The sequence below is a fragment of the Misgurnus anguillicaudatus genome, chromosome 2, assembly GCF_027580225.2.
Source record: "Misgurnus anguillicaudatus chromosome 2, ASM2758022v2, whole genome shotgun sequence".
NCBI classification, from domain to species: Eukaryota; Metazoa; Chordata; class Actinopteri; order Cypriniformes; family Cobitidae; genus Misgurnus; species Misgurnus anguillicaudatus.
Window position 1 is genome coordinate 589,111 of NC_073338.2, and position 21,092 is coordinate 610,202.

The window sequence follows — 21,092 nt, forward strand, 5'->3', positions numbered from 1 at the left end:
TGTATATAAGATTACTCCAGGTTCCAATAACCATGCGTTAAAACTTTGTTTTTAAAAGTAGGCGGGAGTATAATCCATAATATCCAAATAGCGCTGTTGTTTCAGTGAGACATGATAACAGCATAGAGCAGGGGTCTCAAACTCAAACTGGCTTGGGGCCATTTCTGAGACTGACATTTCATCAGAGGGCCGCAGAGCTATTTTAACGTTCAAAAAAGTACAATATTTCTTTAAAATATATTTTAATGTATAATAATACTTGAAAATATATAAACAGTGTTTTTTATTTTTTAATATACATTATTTTATAAAAGTAATTTTTTTTAACCTTATTAGGCTTTGAATTATTAACTAAGGCCTATTAAAACTAACAAATTTAATTCCTATGCATTTATAAACTATTATAAAAAATGTACCAACAGTAAGTGTTTCTGTTTTTATTTATTTTTGACTGTTTTCAGTCATAGTATTGACTTTATTATGTTCCTTTTTGTTATTCCACCGTTTTAATGAATTTGCTATTATATTTAGAAAAATATTAATACCGTAAGTGAAAGTGATCCTAAAAACATTTGGATGGGTAGTCAATGTTACATAAGCTAGTTGGACAGTAAAAATAAATAATACTGCTCCATGTATAAGCAAGCAAGATAATAATGTATTATACTTCATATATATTTCATATAGAAGTGTACATACTTGTATCCTCTGTAATTTCTCCTCATCTTTCCTCTTTTCCTAACCTGGGCACTTTGATGGGTCATTTTCTCATCCGTAGTTTAATATTAAACTGTTGCAGTACATCTCCCACTGCGGTGTCTCCATTAGAAGCTGTGACTTGATGTGAACTACGGTAATAACCCCACAGCAGCTCTTCTCTGAGTAACAGAGTATCCACCCGGAAGAAACAAATCTTCTCTGGACAAACACTACAAAGTCGCGATCAGATGAACTGATCGCATTGTGACAATGATATGATTGACGCGAGAGGAATTAAAACCCGATCACGCATTCCGTTACCCTCGCCATCACGGAGCGCGCGCTCGTGGCTGCGTAGCAACGGGTGACGCGACCCCACGCTGTGCAACCTCCACTCCCAAGCAAGCACTTTGAAAAGTAAACATACTTTAAGAAACGCCTCGACTCGTTTTAACTCGCGTTGTTAGACGCGACATGTGACCGGACCCTTAAACGTTTATATAAAAAAAACTAATTTAAATAAAAATCTTTCTGCGGCCAGATTACGTTATATTGTTGAAGGGTGACGCGGGCCGCAGAGAGGGGGAGGGCGGGCCGCAAATGGCCCGCGGGCCGGGAGTTTGAGACCACTGGCATAGAGGGTATCAGCGAAGTGACTGCTCTGTGCTCTCTCTAGCTCCTGGTGGGTGGAGACTTGCGAGTGGGGTGGTGGGTGGGAAAATTCAAACTGAATGTGACGAAACGGCTAGTTACGTAACAACGTAGCTGAGTTTGAACTCGCGCAATCTGAGACTCAAGGCAGAGGACATTCAGAAACGTGTATCTCACTCAAAACAGCATGGATGTTTTTTTTCAAGTTTGTATGCGTGTGAGAGCATCAGAGACACAAAATAACACCCCAAAACCCAGAAAAAGTGAGTTTTTCATAATATGGGCACTTTAAATAGGCATGATTTGACACGTGCCTGATGCTGTCATACATGCTGGAGACATTACCCATAGCATGAACAAACATGATGAAGTGTTGTGTTCCCTCAAAATGGGAACTTTGTGAGACACCAGACTTGTGTTGCGCTTTTCCACAAAAAATGCCCTGGCTCTGTGCCCTGATCCTAGTTGAAAATCGGCCATTAAATCTCGCAGGTCTTGAACCAGCAAGACCCTCGGATACTTAAACTATGTTTTTAGATGCAACTGCTTATTTTATATCACAAAAACCTGACATTGTTCAGACCTACCATAGTAAAAATTTACTTTTTAATGTTCATAGTAATTATTTTGTGTTTTCAGGCCAATTTATTGTTTTGAATGAAAAAGCAAAGCATTTCCCCAAGTACCCATTCTCTTGTAACACGTAAGCGGTGAAGTGATAAAATATAAGCAGGGTTCCCACGGGTCCTTGAAATCCTTGAGAGTTTGTGAATCTGGGGAAAAAATTCAAGGCACTGGGAAGTTTTTGAAAATATACATACATAGAAACAGGTCATTGAAAGTGCTTGAATCTATTTTATACAAGAAGTTTTCTGGAAAAAAATCCATATTATTCCCTGTGTAGTGTAGGATAATATCATAAAAATTCTCGACTTTTAAAGCACACGTGCTAAACTGTTCACTTTAAATGCTTATATCTTCTGTATGCGAATGTTGATTCATGCCAAAATGCTTTTTTTGCATAGTTGTGTTTGACACATGAAAACATCTCGGGTTACGAATGTAACTGTTGTTACCTGAGAAGGGAACGAGACGCTGCATCTCCCTTGCCATACTTCCTGCGTCCCCGTAACGTGGCCTTTGGCAATATTTTTGATGCCGATATACTTCCTGGCTCCCGCGTCACCCTGAGTACCTACTTAACGTGTGCTAAAATCCCGGTAATTCTTGCATACCCTTTTACGTATACTGAGGTTTCGGATATACTATTCGTTCGCCTACTGCTTTTTGCCTACGATATAGTATGGATTCAGCCCCTGTCTTTGACGTTAAGCCTCACCATTGGTTGAATTTGATATACACATTCAGACACACTTACCCCTGGAGGCGTCCCCAAAGTATCACCCCAGTGACGCAGCGCCAGTTCCCTCGAAAGGGAACTGTAACAATGTATCTGAAAAGGTAACACAATACAACATTTAGTCCTTGAATTTGAGGGTATTGGACCTGGAAAGTACTTGAATTTGAAGTAAACTAAGGTGTGGGAAGCCTGTATAAGACACAGCAGGGTTAAATATAATGATATAACCCTGCAGGAGTCTGGTCACTGGTGACATAGTGCATTCCACCTCTGGAACCAGGATCTAAATAAAGTTCTGGGTAAAAATTTGCCCCTCAGAAAGTTCCTGCTTGCGTTGGTAGTACTTTTTCAAAGTTCAGGAAGTTTCGGGGGTTGGACTTGCAAACTAAACATACTGATTGGTTTGGTTCATGGCGCAATTTATTGTTTGACTGTATGCAGCATTGGGTGCTAGTTAAAACCAAAAAGATTTCCTTGGTCATTTGAACAGTGGCAACCGGGGAGTTCTTTTTTCAAGGGCGCTCGATGCGAAGTTCCTCACAACATGTATGTAGCCCGTCGTGTGTGTGGTTCGTCATTTCAAAATATGTGTTCTGCGCGTGGAGTGATCCAATGTGCATCATGTGTCTTGTCAAAAGAAGTGCCTGCTGCAGATGTTTCTAAAGGGTTTATGATAAAAGAGATACTCGCATTCGCCAGATACATAATCTCATGTGTAATCAGGATTTACTGTTAAGTGAGTTTCTTGCGTGTATTTTGTGAAAGTGAGCGTCTCTTTTATCACAAATGGTTTTAAGATAAGACAAGACATTCAAATGTTATGAACACGCTTTTTGGTTAATCATTTGTAAATATAATGCCATATATGTTATTAAAACACATATTAATATTTCATTTTGTGATATATTAAACTGTACCTGTCTGCAGCTGTTATTAGTTTTGAGTAGGGGTGGGCGATAAACCGGTAGACATAATAAACCGGTAGAAATTTGTCAACCGGTAAAGATTTTGGACTATCGTTTCTATCGAGGTTACGCGCCCACGTCACAAAAACATAACGTTTGTACACGTATTTAAGCACTGCAGTTTTAAAACAAGTTATTTTAAGCCATTGAAACACAGACAACAGATCTGTATGCGTGCGTTCTTTCTGTGTGTCAGGAGCGGACAAGTCGTGCAACCGCTGCTCTCTTTCTGTCTGTGAGGAGCGCGCAAGTCGCGCGACCACTGCTCATTAAGCTCTTGAACATTTTTCCGCTTTATTGGCCTTAAATACACATATGCGTCAAAATTCCCATCTTTGAAGGCATCCTCATAAACACGACCAGTTAGGTCTTAAAGGCGGAGTCCACGATGTTTGAAAGCCAATGTTGATATTTGAAATCACCTAAACAAACACGCCCCTACCCCAATAGAATCTGGACCTTCTGTTGATAGACCCGCCCCACACATACGCAACCCGGCAAGGATGTCGGTTAGTAGACACGCTCCTTACTGCTGATTGGCTATAAGTGTGTTTTGGTAGTCGGCCCGTCTCCTTTTCCAAAGCGTTTTTCAAACATTGTGGACTGTGCCTTTAAGAGAAAGTAAACAGCTAAAAGAGAAAGCGCATGTGTGACAGTGTATTGGATCTGGACTTTGGCCTTAAAGGTTCTCTAAGCGAATCTGTGTGTTGATTTTTGAAATGTGTTTTCAAACAAACTGAGCGTAGTTAACTCCTCCCCCTCCCTTCCGTGCTTTCATGAAAGCGCCCAAAGCCAACCCCCAAATCCTTCTTGCCGTTTATTGGTTAGAACACTTTGCTATGGTTTCTAGTTTTGGCCAGTTTGTTATTATTGCAGTTTGTGGAGGCTGGGCTGTCTACAGAGATCGCGTTTTTTTACAGTTTGATCAGCGGACAGGAAGCAAGCAGATAGTGAGGAGATGTTTGCTGTATGTAACAAAAATGTTTTATGGTCTAAAACGCGTGAATTCGCTTAGAGAACCTTTAAAGGGGAAGTTACCTAATTTTGCTCCCGTCTGTCACTCGTGTTAATCAAACAGCATTGAGAGAAAATCTCTCACTGCTCCTGATTAAATCACTTTTCTACCTTAAATAAAAATATATATAGGCCTATACATACATGCATAATCATTCTTATATCATTGACTGTTTATCTTCAGAGAGCTTGAGTTTTGTTTGTTTTTATCTTCTTTCTATGCTTGTATATGTTTTTTGTGAGATTATGAACATTTCTATGGTATTAAAGATTTAAACCTTATTAAAACATAAAAAACTCTACCGTGATACATATCGTTATCATGATATAAAATTAATCCTATAGACCCCTTCACGGTTCACGTCACAGGCTGTTCCCACTGCGCATGTCGGGGTCAGAAAAGTCTTTACAGCAGATTCAGTTGCGTATTATTCGGTATCGTCAAAAATGCCTACTTACGTCGTGGGCTGTGAAAATCGCACCAGGTCTTCCGTTAAGTTTTCGCGAGTCATGCAGAATCTCAAAAACAAAAAAATACAACATCTGCGTCTGCAAGCAATTAACGTGCAGACTGGGACAATGCAAAGATCAAAGAGGCTTGTGTTTGTAGTGCTCCCTTCATTTGAGGTAAGTCATCATTTTTCAGCACTGTTAGATTAAATTATAAAGCCTAAATGGTATGAACAGTTCGACCCCGTGCTGCGCGCGCACCCGATAGTCAATCAATGTTTACAAACCTTGAAGGGGTCTATTGTGATAGAAGATTTTGGTCATATCGCCCACCCCTAGTTTTGAGTGGTTGTTATCTGGGAATAACAAATCTGCAAATGTCATAAGTGGCCAATCAGAATCAAGCATTTTTGAGGGCAGTGTAATAAATGCAAATAAGAATGTAATCTGTAAAATTGTCATGTTTTTTATATTTAAAAGCTTTATGTATGAAGTCTATCATTCTTTACACTAATCTTGACTTCATACCGTAGATATGATTATTAATTAAGAATTGTTAAACAGCAGACTGCACTTTAGCTCATCCATTAACCTAGACTCAAATTCAATCAGATCAGCTCTCTGTTTGTTTTGGTCATGTGATTGTGTTGTATTTTGGTTCTTTAGGTGATTCGAAAGGGCTGGTTGACCATCAACAACATCAGTATCATGAAAGGTGGAGCGAAGGAGTACTGGTTTGTGCTGAGCGCTGAGAGCTTGTCCTGGTTCAAAGATGATGAGGTGAGGCTGTATGACAGAGATGTTTGTTCTGGAATAGACAATGCTTTAAAATTAAACCTTTACAAAAACTGAAAGACCTTTAGTTTGTTTAATGCACCTCATGGCAATCTATTTTTTGCAAATTTAACTTCATTTTCACAACCCATTTCACTTTTGTAGACATATTTCTAATGAAATAGGAACTCATATGTGTAAAACATGATCTCTGAATAACCATTGGATAGGGAAGATAATAAAAAAATTATTCTCTATTGCTATACAGTATATCTAAAGACCAGAATATCATGAGAATACAAACACTGTAGCAGCTGCACATAAATGAAACACTGTAGGGGTTAATCACACCAAATGCGCTTTAAACGCTTGGAAAGGCAAGGTGCGACGCACTGCCTTTTTTAAAAAAAGAGCAGTGCGAAGCAGCTTTTTATATTGCTAAGCAACCACAGAGTCAGCTGTCTTGTCAATCAAATATTGAAGCGTGAGCGCTCTTTTGCTGTTAACTGTCATATTAGCAGAAACTTTAAAAAGAGGGCACTTGCTTTGACCTTGTTTGAGGGTGAGAGGTGCACAAACATGCAGGAGAGAGTGAGCGAGTGGAGTCCGGTTCTTCAAAGCAACTGTAAACTTTCCTCACCACAACTTAAGGCCCACATCTCCCCTCATTCGATTGGACAATGGAAAGACACGAATGACGTCGGGCGCTTCTCCGCTCTCAGCGCTCCTTCAAGCGCGTGCTGCGGCTGGCGGCAAAAACCGCAAGGCGCTTGGCGCGCATAAACAGTGCGCAAACTCTCCCTGCCCATAGAATATCATTCAAAAAAGGCGCCTGTAACTGCCATAAACGCTTTTGGTGTGATCGACCCCTAAGGGGACTTTTACGCTGGCAGTTTATTTTGAAACATAAAAAACTTGTAATGTGAAAGCTGTCAGGCGGAGCCGGGGTACCAAACCCGAGAGTAGAAAAAGGTGGTCTGAGCTCTGTTCTAGTGAATCAATGACAATGATTGGTTTATGGAGTGGGAATGGGGGGTTATTTTGAGCCACAAAAATCACTGCAGTGGTCGCATATATCATATGAGGTTCAGTAAAACATGTTGTCACCGTCCTGACCTTCACTCTAAAAACAAACGGTGCTATATAGCACCAAAAGTGGTTCTTTGCTCGTAATCATAGAAGAACCGTTTTTAGTGCCATATAGCACCGGTGAAGCACCTGTGTTGCACCGGTGTAGAACCAAATAAGGGCCATATAGCACCACATATGGTTCTACATAGCACTATATGGTTCTACACTGGTGCTTCACCGGTGCTATATGGCACTAAAAACGGTTCTTCTATTATTACGAGCAAAGAACCACTTTTGGTGCTATATAGCACCGTTTGTTTTTAGAGTGTTGTGTTTTTTTTTACTTTTAGTCTATGTTGAGTTCCTGTTCTGTGTTTCCCGGTCTTGTACTCTTATTTTAAAGTCTTGTATTCTGTCTTTCATGTTTGTAGTTCTTTTGTTTATTAGCCATATAAACTTCTTCTTATCTTCTTCCTTTCTCAGTTTTCGTCTGTGTGCGCCAGAGGGTTTAGTAGACTGCTTCATTTTAGATCATAGCGCCAGCAGATGAGCACTTGCCTAACGTAACACAACTCCCCTCCCCCTACAACACATTTGTCACCTTAGGCAACTGACTAGTTCTCCTATCGCCGGTCCTGGTGGGATCATGAAAAAATAGAAATACAGCAACTGTGCCGTCAATACACTCTTAATGTATCCAAGGACATTTCCCAATCAATGAGTTCTCTGGAGACTGAAACAGTGGAACTGCAAAATTTAGTAGAGTCCACAGGAAATCAGGGGCATATTGAGCGCCTTAATGCTAAAAAGAAGGTTTTGGAAGCTCTAGTCTGCGATCGTTTGCGATTTCAGAGTGCAGTAGTGGATGGTCCAACCATATATTAATTGAATGGCTTACGAATTCGAGCCTATAAGAAGAAATAAAAAAAGAGGTATACTTTTTTATTCTGAGCTTTTGGCCAGAGGATTACTACCTCAGATCCCTGTTACCAAAATAAGGTGCCCTAAACGAAATTAGGAACTGGCGCCTGTAATATTATCAGCCCACGTATGTGGTCATTTGAATACTGCATGCTGATTGGTTGTAACTCTTCACATGTTCAGGAAGTGTTGTTCTAGTAAAAGACGAAGTCAGACGTACATGTGTGAGCTCTTACTTGTTTCTTGGTACGACACTAATTTGAGTGACTACACGAGAATAATACATGGTGTCAGAAATTTATTGACTGTGGCATGATGGATTCGTTGGGGGTTCCTACACCGAAAATGGATTGGGACTCGGTAAACTTGCCAGATGCATGGCGGAGATTTCGTCAGCACGTGCAGCTCATGTTCGCCGGACCGCTGCATGACAAAACCGAAGAGACCATGTGCAGCTATCTGCTCCTTTGGGTAGGCGAAAAGGGGCGAGATGTTTATAATACATGGATATTGTCAGCAGATGAGTCGAAAAAACTTAAGTCATATTATGATAAGTTTGAGGAGTATGTCATGCCAAGAGCCAACCCTATCTTCGCGAGTTTCATGAAAAAACACAAGGGGAACACGAGACATTCGAGCACTTTGTCACGGAGCTTAAACTGCTTGTGAAAGACTGCGGATATACGAACAGTGACGAAATGGTACGTGACCGCATTGTTTTTGCAACTAACTCTCCTAAAGTAAGAGAGAAACTGCTAAATCAAGGTGCTGATCTTACACTCGAAAAAGCAATTGATATTGCGCGTTCCCATGACGCAGCACAAGAACAGCTCAGGACGATAAACTCACGGCAGTGCAGAACCAAGCCGCGCACGCAGTGTTAAGCAAAAAGACAACAATGTACAGGAAGAAACACGAATCGCCAACGACGGAAACGGATAGAGTTACCGACAAAAACAGGTCATGTGATCGATGTGCGCAGAAACACAGCCAGAGAGACGTGTGCCCGGCAAAAGGCCGTCGGTGCAAAATATATAACAAACTCAACCACTTCGCAAAGGTATGTGAATCAAAACAACCTGCTACACGTAGAACTGTGCACACAGTGGAAAATACAGGCATTTTTGAGTCGGATGAACTGTATATTGATGCCATTAACAAAGAGTATGGAAATACAGAATGTGAACAGGCCTTTGCGGAACTGGAATTAGGATCTCCAACAAAGAAAGTCAAATTTAAGTTGGATACCGGAGCCCAGGTGAATATTATTCCAGCCAGTAGATTTAAAAACCTGTTCAGTACAACAGAACTGAAACCTGCAATGCGCCGTCTAACAGGCTATGGTGGAGAACCACTTGATGTTAAAGGGACATGTCAGTTGAACTGTAGATACAAAGACACAGTGGATTTGCTGGAATTCTGTGTTGTGAACACACCTGCACCCCCTGTACTTGGTTTGGGAGCATGTCTAGACATGGGGTTGATAAAACTTGTCTTTTCAGTGGATGCAGACACAAACAAACCCTGTAGTATCATACAAGAGTTCCAGGATGTCTTCCAAGGGATTGGTCAGTTCCCAGGAGAATGCACTATACACCTGGATCCTGCAGCTGTCCCTGTTGTATATCCACCAAGGAGGATTCCGTTCATGCTGCGCAGTCGCCTCAAGGAGAAGTTAGACAGCATGGAAAAAGCAGGCATCATCGTTAAGGTCACAGAGCCCACAGACTGGGTTAATGCCCTGGTGGTTGTTGAAAAACCGCGCACTGGAAAACTCAGGGTATGTTTAGACCCCAGAGACCTGAATAAAGCGATCAAAAGACCCCATTACCCCCTGCCGACTCTGGAGGACATTACCCCAAAACTCGCTGGAGCACAGTTCTTCAGTCTGGAGCACGCAAAATCTGGATATTGGGCTATCAAGCTGTCAGAAGAGTCGTCAAAACTAACAACATTCAATACGGTAGTTGGAAGGTACAGGTTTCTATGTCTACCTTTTGGACTGATGTCTGCTAAAGATGAGTTTCAGAGAAAAATAGATGAGACTTATGAAGGGCTCGATGGCGTTGCAGCCATTGTAGACGACATACTCGTCTTTGGAAAAACAAAAGAGGAACATGATGCCAACTTGCGCACTGTGCTAACGAGGACCCGGGAAAAAGGAGTACGCCTCAACCCAGACAAAAGCATGATATGCGTCCCTGAGGTCAGTTACTTCGGGCACAAGCTAACACGTGAAGGCCTCAAACCTGATCCAGAAAAAATCTCATGAGCCCTCCGAAGAATAAGTCGGAGCTGGAAAAAATCTTAGGTATGGTTAATTACCTGACCAGATTTGCACCAAACCTGTCTGAAATAAACGCACCTCTGAGGCTGCTCTTGAAGCAAAATAATGAGTTTGTGTGGGACGAGCCTCACACTAAGCATTTGAGAAGATGAAAGAGCTGATCACACGAGAGCCTGTTCTCTCTTACTACGACCCTGGTAAAGAGCTCCGCCTGCAGGTAGATGCGTCAAAAAGTGGCCTAGGCGCCGTACTCCTCCAGGACCACAAACCCATTGCATATGCTTCGAAATCCCTCACACCAACAGAAGAAAACTATGCACAGATCGAAAAGGAGTTATATGCTGTGGTATTTGGATGCAAACGTTTTCACGCGTACGTCTATGGCAGAAAGGTTATTGTTGAGTCAGATCACAAAACTTTAGAACCCATCTTGAGAAAGCCTCTTGCGGCTGCACCTCCGCGCCTTCAGAAAATGATCCTTCAATTACAGGTACGATATTACAATTGTGCATCGCATTCCAATAGCAGATGCGCTGTCCAGGAAGTCCATTGCGTACAGACTTGAATCACTGTATGAGGATATGGATGCACAAATTCACACAATTGTGGCTAATCTTCCCATAAGTGACAAAGTTAACAGACATCCAAAAAGCAACAGAGCAAGATCCAGTTTATCTCACTGAGAAGTGTCATAAAAGCCGGTTGGCCTGATGTGAGGAAGACGTGCCCCTCCAGCCTTTCTGAGTACTGGAATCACAGGGATGAGATCTCAGAAATCGACGGACTCCTGTTTAAAGGTGAGAAAATCATCATTCCACATGCACTGAGAAAGGAAATGCTAGAGCGCATACACACGGGACACATGGGAATTGAGAGGAGCAAGCAAAGAGCCAGAGATCTTTTATTTTGGCCAGGTATGAACAAACAAATTGAGGAAATGGTGGAAAGATGTATCACATGCTTAGAGCTCCAAAAATCTAACCCAAAAGAGCCCATGATCTCTTACCAGATCCCTGAACGTCCGTGGCAGATCGTCGCGACAGACTTATTCATGTGGAACGGAGACAACTATTTAATAGTTGTAGATTACTACAGCAGATTCTTCGAGATGGAGAAACTCCATTCGACAACATAATCAGCAGTTATTTATAAGCTGAAGGCCATCTTCGCCAGGCATGGTGTGCCTGAGAGAATAATTTCAGATAATGGCCCACAATACAGCTCGCATAACTTCAAAGATTTTGCAATCCAGTGGGACTTTGCACATGGAACATCTACTCCGCACTACCCGCAAAGCAATGGTCTTGCTGAAAAGACAGTGCAGACAGCAAAGGCCATACTAAATAAAGCACATGCTGAGAAGAAGGACCCTTACCTCAGCTTACTCGAACACAGAAACACTCCTGTTGATGGATTTCAGTCTCCCTCGCAATTGCTGATGAGTCGACGTCTTCGCTCCATCTTGCCTGTGTCAGGAAAACAGCTACAACCTCAAGTTGTCGACAAAAAACTGGTGAGTGCGAAACGGAAACTTAAACAAACAAAACAAAGGCAGTACTATGATCGTACCGCACAGCCATTGTCCACATTGGCACAAGGGGTTAATGTTCGTTTTCAGCAAGCTGATGGACGATGGATGCCCGCTACCGTATTGCAACCTGCAGATACACAACGGTCGTATCTTATCCGCACCCCTGATGATCAAGTGTTCGGCCGCAATCGCAGACACTTAATGGAAACCAAGGAGATAACATCAGAAGTAAAAGATCCAGCACCTCAGACAATGCACATTGATCCGCCTGTGGATACAGGTGGTACAAAAGAAAACACTTGCAATGTGCAACAGCAAGCTGCATCTACTCAGTTTACATACTCTGGTCGCATGGTAAAACCTAGAGACATTCTTGATCTGTAAAATAAACTTCTGATGTTCAGTAAGATGTGAATCGTATATTGCAAAGATATGGACGCTAATTTAAAAAGAGTTGTGTTGACAGTATGTTCTGCATGTCATTAGTCACAATACGTCATCTAATTACTCTAAGTTACATAACTTACCAATATGTTTATGCTTATATGCTTATGCAATAATAAGAAGCCATTGTAAATCTGTTCCATAGGTGCAATGCTAAATATTTTGCCCCCAATGTGACGTGACGTAAATTTTGGGTGTTCAATCTGCCAGTTCATATTTGTGTTGTAACTTACTACTTCATAAAAAGGGGGATGTAATATTATCAGCCCACGTATGTGGTCATTTGAATACTGCATGCTGATTGGTTGTAACTCTTCACATGTTCAGGAAGTGTTGTTCTAGTAAAAGACGAAGTCAGACGTACATGTGTGAGCTCTTACTTGTTTCTTGGTACGACACTAATTTGAGTGACTACACGAGAATAATGTATCGCTCTTGTGTTCAAACCTAAAACTTCTTTCTAAAACTTTGGCCATCAGGTTGAGGGAGGTGTTTGGACAGGTTATCTATCACAATTAAACTTACTGTGTGCCTAACAGGTCTATTTTTGATAATGTGTATTTAATTCGGGATATTTTGGATGTCTCTAAGTTATTGGATATAGACACTGGTCTTATTTCTCTAGATCAGGAAAAGGCATTTGACCGAGTTGAGCACAGCTATCTCTGGCGTACGTTAGAGGAATCAGCTCTGGGTTTATTGTAATGATTAAGGTTTTGTTTTTCAGGAAGTTGAGAGTGTACTTAAAATCAGTGGTGGAAATGAGTGCTCCTTTAAATTGTATTAATCTGGAATGCTGTATTCTTTAGCCATTGAACCTCTGTTAGTTAAGATTAGAGGAAATGTTGAAAGTTTCACAAAATGGCTTTCAGGAAAATTTTCTTTCATAAATATATAAACACACAAATATATAAAATGAAAGAACCGACCCTCTGCTTTCAAACAAACAAACAAAACGGGAAAAAAACTTTTATCCTATCTTAACTTGTTCTCTTTTTATAACCACTTTAATATGGGTAGGTTTATTCAAAAAAACATATTTTGAACAAAAAGCTGAAATAATTGCATTTTTATAAAGTAATTTTGTTAGAGATCAGATTCAGAATGATTATCAAAACACACATGGAGTTTAAAATTTGTAAAATTAGTTTTTGCTTCAGTTTTTTTTATAAATTTGGTAACACCAGTGGATAAAAACTCGACAGGAAAGCGTCATTAGCAGGAAAATGTTTTCTTCTAATTTATGAGATTACTCGTCAATAGCGGGAAAGAGTTAATGCAAAAATATGTTGATGTTTTAAAAAACACTATTGATCATTTTGGGTTGATGTTTTAAAAGACACTTTTGATCATTTTTGCACCTGTCCTCTGTCAAGGTTAACTGGTTAACGTCACGTTCCCGAAGCAGCTGCTGTTAGTCAAAAGGGTGAGACGGTGATGCTACAGCAGCACACAAAACTGTATTAAAAGCGTGCGTAAACACACCATTGAAACAGGAAGATAATGGAAGTTAAAATGCTTTTGACATTGGTCTCTGAACACTAAGAACGTCACTACCCCTACTGAAAAATCCAGCTAAGACCAGCATAAGCTGGTAGCTGGTTTTAGCTGGTTTAAGGTGGTTTAAGCCGGTCCTCCCAGTCTGACAAAGCTGGTCATGCTGGTGGGCCTGCTGGTCTTCCAGCCTGACCAGCTAAGTCCAGCTAGACCAGCTTAAAACGTGACCAAAACACAGCTAGACCAGCTTGCTACACCAGCAAAACCAGCTTCCTACACCAGCAAAACCAGCTAAAACCAAGCTGGAGACCAGCTAAAACCAGCTTACCAGCTTATGCTGGTCTTAGCTGGATTTTTCAGTAGGGACATTTAACTTGCCTTCATACTGTCACACAGGTAAATGTATATGATTTGATTTAAAAACATAACAGCATAACCAGAGCTCAATTTAACCGTGTCAGAAACACTGCAGCAATAAAAGTCTGACCATTTTATAGTTAAAATATGACTTTTCTATCGTTCAGCCCAACTTTCTTCTGCCTATTCTTCCATGTTTTCTTTTTCGTAATATTAATTTCTTTTCCAATTTAATAATGCATTTCCCTCATACTCACAAATTTGTCTTGCGTTCCTCAAGATCCTGCACTGAGATTGAATTATTCACCTCAATGATTTACTGTAGTTTATATATACATCTTCTGAATCTTACAGGAGAAAGAGAAGAAGTACATGTTGCCGTTGGACAACCTAAAAGTGAGAGATGTGGAGAAAAGCTTTATGTCCAGCAAACACATGTTTGCCATTTTCAACACAGAGCAGCGGTAAGCACAGAGGTGTAATATATGTGACGCACTATTATAACTATCTTATAGTTCATACATGCATACATCAGTTCATCATGATCTTATTCAATCGTCAGTATTTCAAATGTTTTTTTACTAAGAGTGTTACAGGTTGGTGTACACACAGATGAGATGTTATTGTTAAAGGCGGGGTGCATGATTTCTGAAAGCCAATGTTGACATTTAAAATCACTTAAACAGACACGCCCCTACCCCAATAGAATCTGGACTTTCTTTTGATAGACCCGCCCCAGACATGCACAACCTTAGACAATGATGTCGGTTAGTAGACACGCCCCTTACTGCTGATTGGCTACAAGTGTGTTTTGGTACTCATGCACCCCGCCTTGTAATGTTTTATCTTCCTTCCAGAAATGTTTTTAAGGACAATCGGTTTTTGGAGCTGGCGTGTGACAATCTGGAGGAGGTGGAGAGCTGGAGAGCATCACTCTTACGTGCAGGTGTCTATCCAGAAAGGGCCGCTGTGAGTACCTGACACTGTTCCTCAATATTATTTAGAAGATATTTATATATTATACAGGTGTGTGATGTGACTTTATATCAGTACAGCCATGAGTCAACTCTAGTTATGAAGCAGCAGATTATTGAGTATGTTTGACACCCAATTCTCCTCAGATCATCAGAGCGCTGTCGGTTTGGGATTGTGGCTAGAAGGGATACAGCAATGGCCAAAATCTCGGCAAATGAGCTCTGTTTTATCCTAATCCTAAGCCTAAACCCAACATCTCGCAAGATTTAAGCTATAGCTGTATCCCATCTAGCCAAAACTGGGTTTGGGGTGCATGAGGGGGCGCTGTGGTTTTGCACAGCTCTTTCCCCGACAGATTTTTTCATGATTTTTACAAAAGTTTAATGTCTTTCAAAAAAGATCTTCTTTAAATATATAAACATACAATATATTAAATGAAAGAACAGACCGTCTGCTTTCAAACAAACAAAAAAAAAACGTTTCATCCTACCTTCGTCAGTTCTCTTTTTATCATCTTTCAAATGTGGGTAGGTTTCTTCAAAAACACCAAATTTTTTGAGCTAAAAGCTGAGATGTTTTCATTTTTGTAAAGGACTTTTGATAGAGATGAGATGCAAAGCGATCATTATAATCTTAGACAGACATACAGCTGTTTGCCCTTGGGCGATACTTCTAGGTTTAATAAGTTGCGGATTGACGAGATAATGGCGGGGAAAGAGTTAATTTATTCTGGTCCACTTGAATTTATTTTTAGACTGTGTTAATAGTACCTACACAGACACGGGGTGTATAAGAGAGACGGCAGCCGACTTAAGTTAGATTAGTTTCTCGCTCACCTGTATGAATAAACGCACACATCAGCTTTCTTAATGTTTCTGAACCTGTAGATTTAAAGCGCAAGTTAAAAAGTGACGTGAGCACCTAGTTATCTAGCAACAGACGTGAACAGTAATAGTGCAAAGAGTTAAACTGTTGTATAATTGACATGATAAGAGAGTTTTTCTTCCATTCACATTATAATCCTCACACTTCTGATCTCTTCATCTCTGTGTTTCTTCAGGTGGATACTGAAAGTTCTGGTCCTTCTGAGAACTTCTCAATGGATCCTCAGCTGGAGAGAAAAGTGGAGACCATTCGTAACCTGGTGGACTCCTACATGGCCATAGTCAGCAAATGCATCCGTGACCTCATGCCCAAAACCATTATGCACCTCATGATCAATAATGTAAGTGTTTTTTGTTACTTGGTTGATGGCAGCATTCATTGAATAAACGCATTGTTATTGTATAACTGTCAAAGCCATATTATATTTATAATACTATAATGACTTGCAATCACTGTCCTGTGTGTGGAGACTTTACTTTTTCCTCAGCGATCGCAGTGAATTGCTTTTCTTTAGTGTCCAGACAAACTTTAGTGGAAACGTTTCGATCCGTTTTCATGTTCAGCTCAGCGTTGTACGATACTACGATCAAACAGCCTGACGACGTGTGGATGATCTCTTTTAAAGGTGAAGGACTTCATTAACGCAGAGCTTCTGGCTCAGTTGTATTCGGCTGGAGATCAGAACGCTCTGATGGATGAATCTCAGGAGCAGGTCCAGCGCAGAGAAGAAGTGCTACGCACGCATCACGCCCTGAAGGAAGCTCTGGCTATCATTGGAGATATCTCCACCACTACCATCTCCACTCCACTTCCACCTCCTGTAGATAGCTCGTGGCTTCAGGCTGGACAGGCTGGATCTCGCAGGTAACTCACACTGGGTTCATTGATACTGGCTGTGGGATTTCTGGAGCAGATGACAGGATGGTCTGTGATTTATTGACATCAAGCAGTTTAGGGTTAAAAAGCATAGATGATCTGTCCTCTCTCTCTCTCTCTCTCTCTCTCTCTCTCTATTCCTCATTTCTGCCAGATCTCCTCCACCCAGTCCCTCTGCTCCTCGAAGGATGTCTGCAGGCCAGAGGCCGGCCGGTAGAGGAGCTCCTCCACCTCCATCTCGTCCTGGACCGTTAGGACCCTTAAATAACACCGCTGACAGTCCACAGATCCCCAATCGACCCAACAGAGCGCCTCCTAACATTCCCAGGTGAGCTGTCACCTAACACTATTGTCTTTTTTATAGCCCATGGTTTTGTTTCAGAGCAAGACAGGTAAATAAATCCATGCATGAATCACTCACTCAGTTCTGTTGTATGTGCATGTGCTATAACAGACCCTAATATGAGGATGATGAAGTCGAGTCATTCATTTACAATTTTTTACAGATACTAGGACACATTTCTCAATACTCTTAGGTCACTTTTGCAAAACTCTTCACACAGTGAGCACAACAGAAGTCTATGTGGGCTAAACTGAGGATGAATTATCATTGCTTTGGCACAAAATGCATACCAATAACTACATCTCTCAAATTTCATGAATTGTTTTCTCACTCAGACACAACAACTGCCAAAACTCTTTATACATACAGGACAATTTGCACATGCTTACATACTGTGTTCAAAACTGTTAAACATACCGGTATGTTCAAACAATAACATAATACAAAACTCAGTAAGACAGCAGTTTGCTTCATTTCTACAGTAATATTTGTATGAAATATATTTTAAATCTTAAAATTAAATGCTATAAAAACAATTGGCCAAAGTACAGAGTAGATTAGCATTACTATTGTATCTGTATCAGTGGATGGTGTGTATATAAATTCTTGTATTTTGGAATTACTCAGTGCAAAAAAAAAAAAAACTACATAAAATATTGAAGAATTCTGCATCATGTCTGATTCATTCCAGTAACGTATATTGCAGTGAATTATAAACAGAGAAAACATTGTATAATGCTACATGTTGTTAGTGTTTTTTAGGTCATTGTTTTGTGGGTGACAAAGTGTGTTTGTCGGCTATCAACCTTTGCTAGTGTTCTGAAAGAATGCGTTGATTCGAGACCCAAATAAAGTGTTTTGGTAGTTGTTGTGCATTTTGAATGTGAAATGAACTGCTTTGCCAAGCTGAAAGTTGGTTAGGAGAACTGTGTGGGGGGTTTGGCGGAAGTGACCTGGGTGTTGAGAGGTGTGTCCTAGGGTCTGTAAAAAACTGTATTTATAATAAATGATGTAGACATAATGTGTCAGGTATATATTATGTGCATGAACATACAAAGATAAACGCTCACAAATGTATTTTACTGTTAGCTAATTACTAATTTTGTCTTTTTTGTCTCTTACCCCTTCACCCCTTCCAAACAAACTCTTTCTCTTCGACACATCTGATGTCATTAACCACACTTGTAATGTAGCCGTCGACCTCCACCTTCTCCAACCAGACAACTCCCTCCCTAAACTCTTCTCAATAAACTTAACATCTGTCCTGTACCAAAGTTCTGTAAAGCTCCTGCATGTCCTCACCTGTCCTACTGATATCTTCTTGTTCTGTATTCGTTAGATGATGTATTCTTCCTTTATTGTGTTGAGTGTTTGTATGTTTTGTGTTGTTTATGTCTGTCGGTCCTCTGCAGGCCGTGCTGATGTTGTGCTTTGTGTGGCAGTACTGCAGTGATGCATGTGTTTGTTTACACTTGTGTGTCCACATGATACCATAGTACTGTGTGTGTGTGTGTGTGTGTGTGTGCGCGTGTGTGTGTGCGTGTCTGTGCACGCGTGTGTGCATGTGTGCGTGCGTGTGGCTAAATTAAAAGGTAAATGTATTTAAAATAGTTGAATATTATGATGTGGTAAGTGTTTCTCTTGTAGCGCTCAGTGTTTTTAATGCGAGGTAAATAATGTTTGTATTCTTTTACAGTTCTTTATTTATTTGACTTGTTGTGAATATGAAATAATAAGTGTTGTTTTGCATGTGTGGTTTACAGTAAACACAGGATATAAACGCTCCTCATTCAGTAAACATGAATATACCGTATGTACACCTTTAGCTGCTGTTATCTATACAGGACATGTAAATGTGCTGCCTGCCTAGTAAGACTAGTTCATGACAGTTAATCCACATCTTAAACCAGATTTCTGGTATGTTAAATAGTAAGTTAAGTGTGTGTGTGTGAGTTTGCATTAGGTGGTGTAACATCTGTAAGTGCCCCTGAGATTTGATGTTGACTATTCGATCTTTTCAAAGTGTTTCCTTATCTGTTAATATTACTGAAGAGATGGGCATTTAAAACAGTTTAAAACCGGATCATCTAATCCTTACCAGTTGAGATGAATGAAGCGGATGATTTCTGATGCTGGTGAGTTTCTTCATATGAGCTTAATAAGAGGATTAGACAGCGACGCTTTAGTTTAGGTTGAATAAATGCTGGAAAATGTATATTAGTTAGATTTGATTTGAACTTTATTCTCAGACAAACATCAGTCATACAGTGTGTTTTACTATAGATATCTTGATGTACTGTACTCCTCCAACACGTATATGAAATGTATTAAAGATTAAAGAAGAGCATCTGCCGTGTTGTGTTATCTTTAGTTGGATGGTTGTAAAAGAAAATAATATAAACTCAAAAGAGACATGTTTAGATTTACTCATTATTCAATGATACCTAGTTAATTACTAGGCACATATTACAGTACATATTTATTATATTTATATTTCAATAAATTATTTCTTCTTATTATTCATTAAACACTAAATACATTACTCAAAGTAGTTAGGCTCACTGAACCAAAACCATCATCTTAAACATCTGAAGGTGTATGATAACATTTCTGACATTATTTCTAAAGACAACAATATAATTATACATTTAATTTATAATTTAAAAAATAATAATAATTATACATTTAATGAGTAAATGCTTCCTGTCAGCTTTACATTTTACATTAAATATGGCTCAAAACATAAGGGTCCACAATCACATACCTGCCTTTCACTTGAGATATATATTAAAATATAAATGCAATTTGTTGGCCCTTATTCCATTAGAAAAGGAACAAAGGAGATATATTATACCACATTTATGACGGCTATTGTTACATCACCACAATGTGAAAACAACTGTTTGTCTCTTTAGAAACTATATTAGAATTACAGTGGCACGAAAAAGTATGGAAACGCATAGGAATGAATAATAATTATAATAATATGTTTAATTTTTATAGCGCCTTTCCCGAGCTCAAGGTCGCTTCACAAGTTACAGAAATTCAACAAAAGTAGACAATACAGATACATATTCGTCGGACATTTTCCCAGGACGAGAGTCTCATGCAGCTGCATGAGAGAACAGTAGAAGACAGACATACATATAATCAGTACAAGTGATAGGACTCTACATAGATGACAATACATAAACCGCACAGACTCAACATTGCAAATAGCATAAGTGATTCTTATACATGTGTTACTGGTATAGTGTAAGTTGAACAGATGGGTCTTTAGCAGCGAGGAAGAAGTGGTTCTAAGTGAAATACCACTTACATTTTCCTCCAGCACTGTGAATGTTTAATGGGTGTTTTAAATAAAGACACAAGAAATGTGTGTGTTGTCAGCCTATGCACATTGTGTTTGTCTATTGTTGTGACCTAGATGAGGATCAGATGTCATTTTATGGCAAATCACAGTTCATTTCTAGGGGTTCACATACTTTTTCATGCCACTGTATTTTAAACCTTATCCTGAGACTTGAGAGTGAAGTATTGTCATTTCAATCATATTTAGCTTGTACACAGTGAAATGAAACAATGCAGGACCAAGATGATACATACTGTAAACAACACAAGACACGCACTTTAAACCATCCATGCTGCGGGTGTTCATTATTTCAAAATCATTCAAAGGACCCGAGTCAGTTATTCCTCTTATATCATGGTTACCACAAACATTGCTCTGGGGCCTATTATTATAAGAGTCTGGTTTAATATTTATGTCTAGTCATGATGGCAGGGTTCTGGCAGTCCCATGTTCTATGTGGAGACTCATGGCCTTGCGTATCGGGTCACGTGCCTTTGGTGTCCTCGCCCCCTGGTTCTCCTGCTTATTGTTTTTCATTAGTTCATTCCCATCACCTGTTTTTCTCTTCTTACCTTGTTTAGATTTTCTTATTTAATGTCATTGTGTCCTTAGTTTTGTGCAGGTTCATTTTGTATTTTAG

The 21,092-nt window shown here is 39.9% G+C and overlaps 1 protein-coding gene across 1 annotated transcript in view; it reads left to right on the forward strand.

Moving 5' to 3' along the window:
* Positions 1-19,447, forward strand: part of LOC129441446 (dynamin-2) — a 42,323-nt gene extending 22,876 nt beyond the window's left edge. The window contains exons 15-21 of the mRNA XM_055201103.2: positions 5,806-5,919; positions 14,376-14,485; positions 14,879-14,990; positions 16,057-16,221; positions 16,507-16,745; positions 16,912-17,085; positions 18,294-19,447. Of these exons, the coding sequence (XP_055057078.1) occupies positions 5,806-5,919; positions 14,376-14,485; positions 14,879-14,990; positions 16,057-16,221; positions 16,507-16,745; positions 16,912-17,085; positions 18,294-18,336 (957 nt within the window). The 3' untranslated portion in view covers positions 18,337-19,447. The remainder of the gene's footprint in view (positions 1-5,805; positions 5,920-14,375; positions 14,486-14,878; positions 14,991-16,056; positions 16,222-16,506; positions 16,746-16,911; positions 17,086-18,293) is intronic.
* Positions 19,448-21,092: the final 1,645 nt, after the last annotated feature.